The following is a 10,614-nucleotide window of genomic DNA, read 5'->3' as shown; positions in this document are numbered from 1 at the left end:
AGTGAGACTCCAACTCAAAAAAAAATAAAAATATAAAAAAAAAAAAAAAAAACTCAACCCTGGCCGGACTCGGTGTCTCAGCCTGTAATCCCAGCACTTTGGGATGCCAAGGCCAGTGGGTTGCCTGAGACCGTGGGTTCGAGACCAGCCCAGGGAACTTAACAAGACCTTGTTTCTACAATAAATAAAAAAATTAGCTGGGTGTGGTAGCGCACACCTATAGTTTCGGCTACTTGGAAGGCTGGGGTAGAAGGATCACTGGAGCCCAGCAGGTTGACACTGGGGTTGCTGCGAGCATGCCACTGCACCCCAGCCTGGGCGACAGAGTGAGACTTCAACTCAAAAAAAAGAAAACCTTTCAGGGTTCCCACAGGACTCGTTTGGGCTGGAGGGGAGGCCAAGCAGGGGCCCCAGGGAGGGGTGCGTGGCTGTGGCTTAAAGACCAAGGACAGGGCAGGCACAGTGGCTCATGCCTGTCATTCCAACACTTTGGGAGGCCGAGGCCGGAGGATTGCTTGAGGCCAAGGTTTTGAGACTGGCCTGGGCGACCTAGTGAGACCCGTCTCAAAAACAACAGCAGCAAAAAATGACCAAGGAGAGCTGGGTGGCAGGGGATTCTGGTCAAGGAGAGCACGGGCAGAGGGAGCATGAGTGTGGCACATCTGGCTAGGTTCCCCACCCACTCCGTCTTAGTCCAGGAGAGCTGGACCTGTGAGTGGGGTTGATTGTATACGCTGATCCTGTGTTTGCCAGGCACAGATGTCCCTGAAGGACGCCTGTCCTCACACGGAGGCGTCCTGGCTGATGGGAGAACCTTGCCCCTGCCAGCATCTGAGCCTGTTGCCGCTGTGTACCCCTCACCCCATGGAGGGCCCGAGGGACCGCCCATGAGCCCCCCCATGCCCGTGCTTCCTGCAGAGCCTGGAAACAGCTCGGGGGGAGGGCCTGTCTCTGAGGACATACTCTGTTCTTTGGAGATAAGGAAAAGGGGTGCTCGTGGCACCTAAGGGAGCCTGAGAGTGGTGGGGCCTGGGCTGGGTGATCGTGTTGAGAGGTGTCTGTGCTGAGCACCCGCTGTATGCCCAGTGGTGTTTAGCTTCAGGCTCCCCTTGGGCTGTGGCGGGGCGAGGGAGGTCCATCTGCATCCCGTCTCTGCTGTGAGATGGGACTCCCCACCACCCCAGGGTGCTCCACCCCGTCGGGACTTTGGCATCAGGATCCTGAGTTTGGTGGTGGGGAAGGAATCCGGTCCAACCCCCATCTGGCGTCCCCACAGGTCCATCGTCTACCTGGAGATCGACAACCGGCAGTGCATCCAGGCGTCCTCCCAGTGCTTTCAAAGCGCCACCGATGTGGCCGCATTCCTGGGGGCGCTGGCCTCACTGGGCAGTCTCAACATCCCCTATAAGATCGAGGCTGTGCAGAGTGAGTGTGGGACCCCATACCCCCCAACCCGGCACCACCACCACCTCCTGGGGAGGATCCACTCGGGCCCCTCACTGCTTGAACTCTCAGTGCCAGAGGCCACCCGTGGGCATATGTCCCACCGTCCAGGGTGCCGGAAGCGCTTTTCTGGAACGTGCTGGAAGGCACGCGCTCCCAACCCGAGGTGAACCACCCAGGGGACCAACCCGTCCACCAGGAAACACAAGCCGCTTCCCTCCCCGCCCCTTCCCCCCGGCTCTCCTCTGTTGGGTATTATTTCAAAATCATTACAGCTTTTTCTAAAAGAAAAAAAAAAGGGAGAGAGAGAAGCATTGATCGGTGTCATGTGAAGTGTTGAAGTTTGTATCTTGAAAATCCCCCTAAATCCTTTGTCTTAACAGCTCAATGCGAGCGCGGCGATTTGAAGTTGCCTAATCCTTCTACCTTAAAGGGGAAAAAAAAGCACAAGCCGTCTCCAGACAGAGGCGGCGGGTGCAGGAGAGAATTTAGCGATAGTTTGCAATTCTGATTAATCGCGTAGAAAATGACCTTATTTTGGGGGGCGGGATGGAGGAGCGAGGGTGAGGAGGCGCCCGGCCGTGGAGCCAGTCCGCTGCCCCCCGGCCGTCGGCCCGCCCGCTTAGACACTGCCTGATGTCTGGGCACCGGCCGCCGGCCCCTGTGTCCGCAGGTGAGACCGTGGAGCCTCCCCCACCCGCACAGCTGCACTTCATGTACGTGGCCGTGGCCGCCTTTGTGCTGCTGTTCTTCGTGGGCTGCGGGGTTCTGCTGTCCCGCAAGCGCCGCCGGCAGCATGGCCAGCTGTGGTTCCCCGAGGGCTTCAAGGTGTCCGAGGCCAGCAAGAAGAAGCGGCGGGAGCCCCTCGGCGAGGACTCCGTGGGCCTCAAGTGAGTGGACGCCGCCCCTGCATCCTGGGGTGCCGGGGGAGGTGGGGCCCAGCCTGAGCCTTCTCCCTAGGGGTCTGCCCCTTCCAGACCTGGGACTCCCCACCTCCCACACTGGGCGGGGGCCAAGGGCACGGGCAGCCACGGAGCCGCAGCTTCGGAGGGCGCTGAGTCTCGCCTCCCAACCCCAGGCCCCTGAAGAACGCCTCGGACGGCGCCCTCATGGATGACAACCAGAACGAGTGGGGGGACGAGGACCTAGAGACCAAGAAGTTCCGGGTGAGTCCTGCAGCTCCCGGGGCACCCGGGCGTCTGTTGCCATCCATGCCTGGCCTGACACAGCCCCTCCGCTCACTCCCCCTTAGTTCGAGGAGCCGGTGGTTCTTCCTGACCCAGACGACCAGACGGACCACCGGCAGTGGACGCAGCAGCACCTGGACGCTGCTGACTTGCGTGTGTCGGCCATGGCGCCCACGCCGCCCCAGGGCGAGGTGGACGCCGACTGCATGGACGTCAACGTACGCGGGCCCGGTAAGGGCCTCCCCCGGCACCTGGCAGCCCGGGCTTCCCCAGCCCCAAGCCCACCTGCCTCTCTCCCTGATCCCCGGGGACAAGGGCCTTGATGCTCTGGGAAGTTAGAGTTGGGGTAAGAGCTCTTGGGTGTTTCCTGCTTGGAGCAGTTTGGGGGAGCCCTGAGTGGTTCTTGGGGTGATCTGTACTCTGCCCATAAATGACGTTTTCCTCCTCAACGCTGCTTCTAGAGATATTCAGGGTGTTGATTTTCTTGCTTTTTTTCCTTTTATTTTAAGTCAGGGTCTCACTCTGTTGTCCACGTTGGCATACAGTGGCATGATCACTGCTTACCGCAGCCTCAGTCCCCTGGGCTCAGGCGATCCTCCCGCCTCAGCCTCTCAAGTAGCTGGGACTATAGGAATGCGCCACTACACCTGGCCGTTTTTAAAATTTCTTCTGGAGATGAGATCTTGCTATGTTGCCCAAGCTGGTCTCAAACCCCTGGGGTCAAACAATCCTCCTGCCTCAGTTTCTCAAATTGCTGCGATTACAGACATGAGTCACTGCCCCATGGCCTGTGTTGATTTTCTAACTGCGCATTGCTTACGTCATCTCTTTTCTGGGTGGGTTTTTGGTGTGGTGTCTCGGACAAGTCAGGAAGCAGAGTTGCAAGGGTCTCCCTTGCCCACCCAGAGTTGGCAGCTGACCTGGCTCCGTCAGCGCAAGAGTTCGGGTGGACCTCAGCAGGGCCCCTCCGTGGGCTCAAACTCAGGGCTGCGGTCACCCTCCTCGGAGCTGCAGCCAGGGGACTGAGGCCCGTCCCGTCTTGCTCCTGCAGATGGCTTCACCCCACTCATGATCGCCTCATGCAGTGGGGGTGGCCTGGAGACTGGGAACAGTGAGGAGGAGGAAGACGCACCAGCTGTGATCTCAGACTTCATCTACCAGGGCGCCAGCCTGCACAACCAGACAGACCGCACTGGGGAGACCGCCTTGCACCTGGCTGCCCGCTATTCCCGCTCCGACGCCGCCAAGCGCCTGCTGGAGGCCAGCGCAGACGCCAACATCCAGGACAACATGGGCCGTACCCCGCTGCATGCGGCTGTGTCTGCTGATGCCCAAGGTGTCTTCCAGGTAGGTTGTGGCTACCCAGCACCCACCTGCCTACCTTGAGGCCACCAACTGGTCTGGGACAACACAAGGTCCACAGTGAAGACACTGCCCGTCCCTGCCTTGGCTGTACTTGAGCCCAGCCCCAAGTACAGCCAAGGCAGGGACGGGCAGTGTCTTCACTGTGGGTCTTGGCCCTGGAGGGCATCAGACCCACCTGTGTCCTCTTAGGGGTGTCAGGCCAGGGGTACACCAGCAGGAGGCTGAGGGGCCTGCTGGTTGAGGCAGGGACTCCCCACTCCTACCCGAGACAAGCCTCACAGCCCCGCCCCTCCGTCTCAGCCTTGGCCACGGCATTGCCCGTGGCGGTGAGAAGGGTTTAGAGACTGCCGCTTGCTGCCTGCAGACCTGGGGCTCTGGCCTTGCGGTGGATTTAGGGATCTGGATACCTGGGTCTCCACGGGATGCCCCTGGCAGGGTCCCTCAACTCCAGACTACCATCCAGACGTTGTGGAGCAAGTTCAGATGGGGCTTGCACCTGGGGAGTCATCACAAAGCTCTCGGCTTAATGACTCCTCACCCCAAGTGAGGCATTGTCATTCTACAGAAATAAGAAATGGAGATTAGCCGGGAAGGAAATCTAAACGAGCCCCCCGGGGCAGGCCCTTCTGCACACTGCCTGTTTTGCACATGAAGACCTCGATTCCCGGGTGATCTGTGGGAGTTGGGCTGCGCTGTGTGTCTCTAGTGAGCAGGGGCCACCCCTCCCGCCCAGGACCTGGGCCAGGCTGTCACGGAAGGGCCCAGCCAGACACGGCGTAGCTTGGTGGTCCAAGAGCCTGCAGCGCCATGAGCTGGGCTTCCCACGCTGGCCATGGCCCTCACCTTATCAGGCAGGGACTCAGCTCCTCTGTTTGACAAGTGGTCATGGTAGCAAAGACCACAGTGGGGGTGAGACGGGGCCACTCATGGTCACCAGAGGCCTGCTGTTACCAAGGGGCCGGGTCTGGGTGGAGCCATGCCCTCTGGCCTGGGCCCCCTGCAGCCCAGTAGCATCCTGCAGCTTCTTGTCAGTCCTGGGCTGGACACCTCGGGCTCTTGCTGGCCGAGTCCCCACCTGAAGCCCTCCCATTCCCCAGATCCTGATCCGGAACCGAGCCACGGACCTTGATGCCCGCATGCATGATGGCACCACGCCACTGATCCTGGCTGCCCGCCTGGCAGTGGAGGGCATGCTGGAGGACCTGATCAACTCGCATGCCGACGTCAATGCTGTGGATGACCTGGGTGAGCCCACGCTGCGGCCTGGCTAGCGGGGATGGGGTCCGGCAGCCATCCACCCAGCCCCAACCGCCCTCTGTTTGCTTCTCCTACACAGGCAAGTCAGCCCTGCATTGGGCGGCCGCTGTGAACAATGTGGATGCCGCGGTCGTGCTCCTCAAGAACGGGGCCAACAAGGACATGCAGAACAACAAGGTGACCCTGGAGGGCAGGGGAGAGAGGGATGGTGAGGGGCAGAGAGAGAGAAGGGCAGGGGGAGAGAGGGAGGCAAGAAGAAGAATGGGGTGGGAGAAAGGGGAAGGGGGCTGGGGGAGAGGGGGCAGGGGAAGGGACGCTAGAGGGTGAGGGATACCAACCCAGTCACTGAGATTCCATCGGCACGTGCATGCAGGCCCCGGGCATGGCGCCTCATACCTACTGAGTACTCCCTTCAGCGCATGTTCATGGAGCCGTTTCCATGACACTGGGACACCACGCGGACCCACCCTCACCCCCTGGGCTGCATTCGAGGCAGGGCACATAGCTTATCACAGTTCATGGTGGTGCTGCAGCTGTCCCTGTCTGCGTCACCTCGCCAGACCCTCGCCTTCCATCCCTGGCTGTCACCAGGCAGGGGCAGATTCAGGCAGAGCATGGGGTCCACGGTGGGGACTTGGGTGTGGTGAGGCCCCAGGTGTAGATGTGAGCAGCCCCACCCTCCATGTGGACTCTCCCACATTTCACTGCCGCCTCTGTCCCCTGAGTATCCTATGGGGCAGAGGAAGCTCCTGGTTGAGCTGTGTTGGCCTTTCCTTCTGATCCCTGGGGCATTAGGCTGATCTGGCACCTGTTGGGCTCCCCTGGACGCTGGGGACACGGGCGCAGGCACTTTTGCCTCACCACTAGAGCCGTCACCCGCTTGGGTTTCAAGCCAGACTTTCTCTCCCTCTCAGGTGAGGGGACCCAGCAGGGGTAGGGCACTGCTGGCCCTGGGCACTCCCAGGTTCGCAGCAGGGCCAGCACTATGACCCTGTGAGAGGGACTGATCCTGAGGCACAGAGGAAGGCACCAAGGCCTGGGAGACCCTTCCCCTTCTCCTCACAGGGACATGTAGCATGTCCACTGTATATAGGAGACCCAGGGAAGGTGCTTGGATGCCAGAGTGGCTCAGTGACCATCTGGACAGGGAGGATATTCCTCCCCTGATGTCGCAATGGGCTCAGGGATCCCCAAGTCCCCGGAATTGCAGCAGGAATTTTCATCTGCGTGTTGTGGGGGGAAGGGAAAAAAGCCCAAAGTTTGCTAGATTTTCAGTGGGTTCTTTGATCCCTCTAAAGATGGAGCCCTGCCCATTTAGAATAGAGGGTCCCACAGAGCACCTTTGGGTGGTTTTCAAAAGATACACTTAAGGCTTTAAAATTAACAAAGAAACTGGAAGCAGTGTCTCATGCCTGTAATCCCAGCACTTTGGGAGGCTGAGGCGGGATAATTACTTGAGCCCAGGAGTTTGAGACCAGCCTGGGCAATATAATAAGACCTCATCTCTACAAAAAATCAGCTGAGCTTGGTGGCTTATGCCTGTAGTCCCAGCTACTCGGGAGGCTGAGGCAGGAGGATCTCCTGAGCCCAGGAAGTCAAGGCTTTGGTGAGCCAAGATCGTGCTACTACACTCCAGACTGGGTGACAGAGTGAGACCTCGACTCAAAAATAACATCATAATAATAAAATTCACAAAGAATCGGGACAGGTGAGTGCAGGATGCTGGGGTGGGGTCCCACTGAGCTTCCTGCCCCCTCTGGGGAAGTGATAGGCACTGTGGAGGGCCCCCACTCCAGGTCCAGCCGCCCTCACCTCCCCATGCCCACATCCCCCAGGAGGAGACACCCCTGTTCCTGGCCGCCCGTGAGGGCAGCTACGAGACCGCCAAGGTGCTGCTGGACCACTTCGCCAACCGGGACATCACAGACCACATGGACCGGCTGCCACGTGACATCGCTCAGGAGCGCATGCACCATGATATCGTCCGCCTGCTGGATGAGTACAACCTGGTGCGCAGCCCCCAGCTCCACGGCGCTCCCCTGGGGGCCACGCCCACCCTATCACCCCCACTCTGCTCGCCCAATGGCTACCTGGGCAACCTGAAGCCCAGCACGCAGGGTAAGAAGGCACGTAAGCCCAGCACCAAGGGCCTGGCCTGCGGAGGCAGGGAGGCCAAGGACCTCAAGGCACGGAGGAAGAAGTCACAGGACGGCAAGGGCTGCTTGCTGGACAGCTCCAGCCTGCTGTCACCCGTGGACTCCTTGGAGTCTCCCCACGGCTACCTGTCGGACGTGGCCTCGCCGCCCCTGCTGCCCTCCCCATTCCAGCAGTCTCCGTCTGTGCCTCTCGGTCACCTACCTGGCATGCCTGACACCCACCTGGGCATCAGCCACCTGAATGTGGCTGCCAAGCCCGAGATGGCCGCGCTGGGTGGTGGCGGCCGGCTGGCCTTTGAGGCTGGCCCTCCGCGCCTGTCCCACCTGCCCGTGGCCTCTGGCGCTGGCACGGTCCTGGGCTCTGCTGGTGGCAGCAGTGGTGGAGGGGCCGTGAATTTCACCGTGGGTGGGCCCGCCGGCTTGAACGGCCCGTGCGAGTGGCTGTCGCGGCTGCAGAACGGCATGGCGCCTGGCCAGTACAACCCTCTGCGAGGCAGCGTGGCACCCGGCACCCTGAGCACGCCAGCCCCAGCCCTACAGCACGGCATGTTGGGCCCACTGCACGGTGGGCTCGCCACCAGCACCCTGTCCCAGATGATGAGCTACCAAGGCCTGCCCACCACGCGGCTGGCCGCCCAGCCCCACCTGGTGCAGACCACGCAGGTGCAACAGCAGCAGCAAAACTTGCAGGTGCCTCCACAGAGCCTGCAGCCGCCGCCGCAGCCCCACCTTGGCGTGAGCTCGGCGGCCGGGGGCCCCCTGGGCCGGAGCTACCTGGGTGGGGAGCCCAGCCAGGCGGATGCGCAGCCGCTGGGCCTCGGCAGCCTGCCGGCCCACACTGTCCTACCCCAGGAGAGCCCGGCCCTGCCCACCTCGCTGCCATCTTCCCTGGTCCCACCCATGACGGCCGCGCAGTTCCTGACACCCCCTTCCCAGCACAGCTACTCTTCCTCACCCGTGGACAACACCCCCAGCCACCAGCTACAGGTGCCTGAGCACCCCTTCCTCACCCCGTCCCCCGAATCCCCTGACCAGTGGTCCAGCTCGTCGCCCCGCTCCAACGTGTCCGACTGGTCTGAGGGCGTGTCCAGCCCCCCCACCAGCATGCCGTCTCAGATCGCCCACATTCCTGAGGCCTTCAAGTAAACAGCCGCGCCCCGGGGACCCCGGCTTCCTTTCCCAAGCCCTGCTGGGCGTCTGTGTGCTCCGCGGAGGCTGGGGCCGGCCAAGGGAGCCTTTTATAAAAAACATGTTTTTATACAAAAGAAGAGGACACAAATTTTAATTTTTTTTTTAGTATTTATTTATGTACTTTTATTTTACACGGAAACATTCTTTTTATTTATACGGACTGTTTTCTATGGCTCCAGGTAGAGACTTTTATCTGTCCTAGGAAAACAAATTAGTTCTGAGTTGTGATTTTCCTCCTTAGTTTAAAGATTCTTATGTGTTTGTAAAATATAAACAAAGATTCATGATTTATAAATGCCATTTATTTATTGATTCCTTTTTTCTTTTTTCAAAATCCAAAAGAAGTGATGTTGGAAAAGGGACTTTTGAACCAGCATCATCCAAAAAGCCCCTTGGGGTGCCCAGGCCGCCGCCACTTCCCGAGATGCACCCTCCCCCCATGCTGATCCCGGTCCCCCAAGTCCCAGCATCACCCGCATTTTAGGAGAGGATGCATATAGAGTCAAAGGCAAAAACCTTCTGGCTTTGGACACATGGCTTCATTTGCATCTAAAACAGAAAACTTAGGCCAGGTGTGGTGGCTCACGCCTGTAGTCCCAGCTACTCGGGAGGCTGAAGTGGGAGGATAGCTTGAGCCCGGGAGTTTTAAGACCAGCCTGGGCAACACAGCGAGACCTCGTCTCTACAATGAACGAATGAATAAATAAATAGGAAACCTAAGTAAAATGATGGGGTTTCAATGTTTTGGTGTCTTTTTTAAATAACTTTTTTAAAGCATGCTTTTAAAAATGTGTTCTTGGGGTGCACCACGAGCACATGCCATGGTACCAATCATGAATCTTTGTTTCGGGTTCAGTATTATGTAGTTGTTCATTGGTCTTGCAAGTTCCAGAACCACCCAGCTCCCCCATTCTTGATATTTAAGCATCATGTAGGTGAAACGTCAGACGTGCAGACAAGTGGTGCCCGCCTGGGTCGCACGGGGAGGAATCCTACCCTTTTCACGGGGAAAGACACTGCCTGGCCCTTCCCCAGGGGGAGGCCCCAACATAGTAGCCTGAAGAGCATCCTCCAGGCTCTGTGGAAGACTGTCAGGGCTGGAGCCTGGGCTTGCAGGCCCCAACGGTGGACGGGCTCCTGCGTCTTACGAGATACTTGCCAGAGCCGCATCGAGTTGTTGGAACGTCATGGGCTGTGTCCTTTGGTTCTGTCCCCGCAGTCCCGGGGACTGTGGGGGACACATGGTTGGGGCAGGGGCTGGCAGAAGGTGGGGTGCCTGCTTTTGGGCCCCCCTCCTGGTTTGGGAGTGCTCCCCCAGGGAGGAGCAGATTCTTGTGATCTGGAGTATAAGCCTATGGCAGAGTTAAGATCTGTAAATACATTTTTAAAGGTGGATTTTGTTTAAAAAATCTCAATGAACGGGTCTGTCATGTGTCATGCTGATGAGGGACGTCAGAGATAGCTCAGTGCCACCCGGGCCTGGTGACCTCAGCTGCCTCAACAGTAGCTCCTGAGAGCACAGAACAGCAGGCTGGGTGCTGCTGCCACCAGCCACCGCACGCCCTCCACGGCACCGGGGTCCCAAGGGCGGCAGTGCGCCATCCCTCGTGGACATGAACAGACGCGTCCCAAGATGTTGATTCTTACCGTTTTTATAAAATAGAGTGTAGTTTACAAAAAAAGGAAACTTTTAAAAAAGTTATCTACATACAAAATTGTAGGTGATGAAAATGCTGTATTTTTTTTTCATCTTTTTTTGTTAACTGATTTGCAATAAAAACAACGCTGATGGTCTTTCTGATTTTGCGACACTCGGCCGTGGTGCTGTGCTGACTTTCCGGGAGGGAGAGAAGGGGTTAGTTGTGCTTGGGGGAACCAGGGTCTTGGGGCCACTTCTGGCAGGAGAGTGACAGGCTGCCCGGGCCTGGACCATGGGGGTGCCGGGTCCACCTTATTTCCAGAGGTTCCACCGGTGTCTGCAGCCTATCAGAGCCAGGCCCTGTGCAGGGAAGTGG

General features: G+C 58.8%; 1 protein-coding gene across 1 annotated transcript in view; it reads left to right on the top strand.

Moving 5' to 3' along the window:
- The window catches only part of NOTCH1 (notch 1), a gene marked incomplete at its 5' end in the record, with an annotated part of 56,270 nt that extends 47,315 nt beyond the window's left edge, over positions 1-8,955 (top strand). The window contains 8 exons of the mRNA XM_021708142.1: positions 1,277-1,425; positions 2,117-2,333; positions 2,522-2,609; positions 2,696-2,861; positions 3,682-3,977; positions 5,093-5,240; positions 5,332-5,429; positions 7,088-8,955. Of these exons, the coding sequence (XP_021563817.1) occupies positions 1,277-1,425; positions 2,117-2,333; positions 2,522-2,609; positions 2,696-2,861; positions 3,682-3,977; positions 5,093-5,240; positions 5,332-5,429; positions 7,088-8,554 (2,629 nt within the window). The remainder of the gene's footprint in view (positions 1-1,276; positions 1,426-2,116; positions 2,334-2,521; positions 2,610-2,695; positions 2,862-3,681; positions 3,978-5,092; positions 5,241-5,331; positions 5,430-7,087) is intronic.
- Positions 8,956-10,614: the final 1,659 nt, after the last annotated feature.

Source organism: Carlito syrichta, unplaced genomic scaffold (genome assembly GCF_000164805.1).
Source record: "Carlito syrichta isolate Samal-C Ts95f unplaced genomic scaffold, Tarsius_syrichta-2.0.1 Scaffold131019, whole genome shotgun sequence".
NCBI classification, from domain to species: Eukaryota; Metazoa; Chordata; class Mammalia; order Primates; family Tarsiidae; genus Carlito; species Carlito syrichta.
Note: the sequence above shows the minus strand (reverse complement) of the source record. Positions and strands in the feature narration are given on the sequence as shown.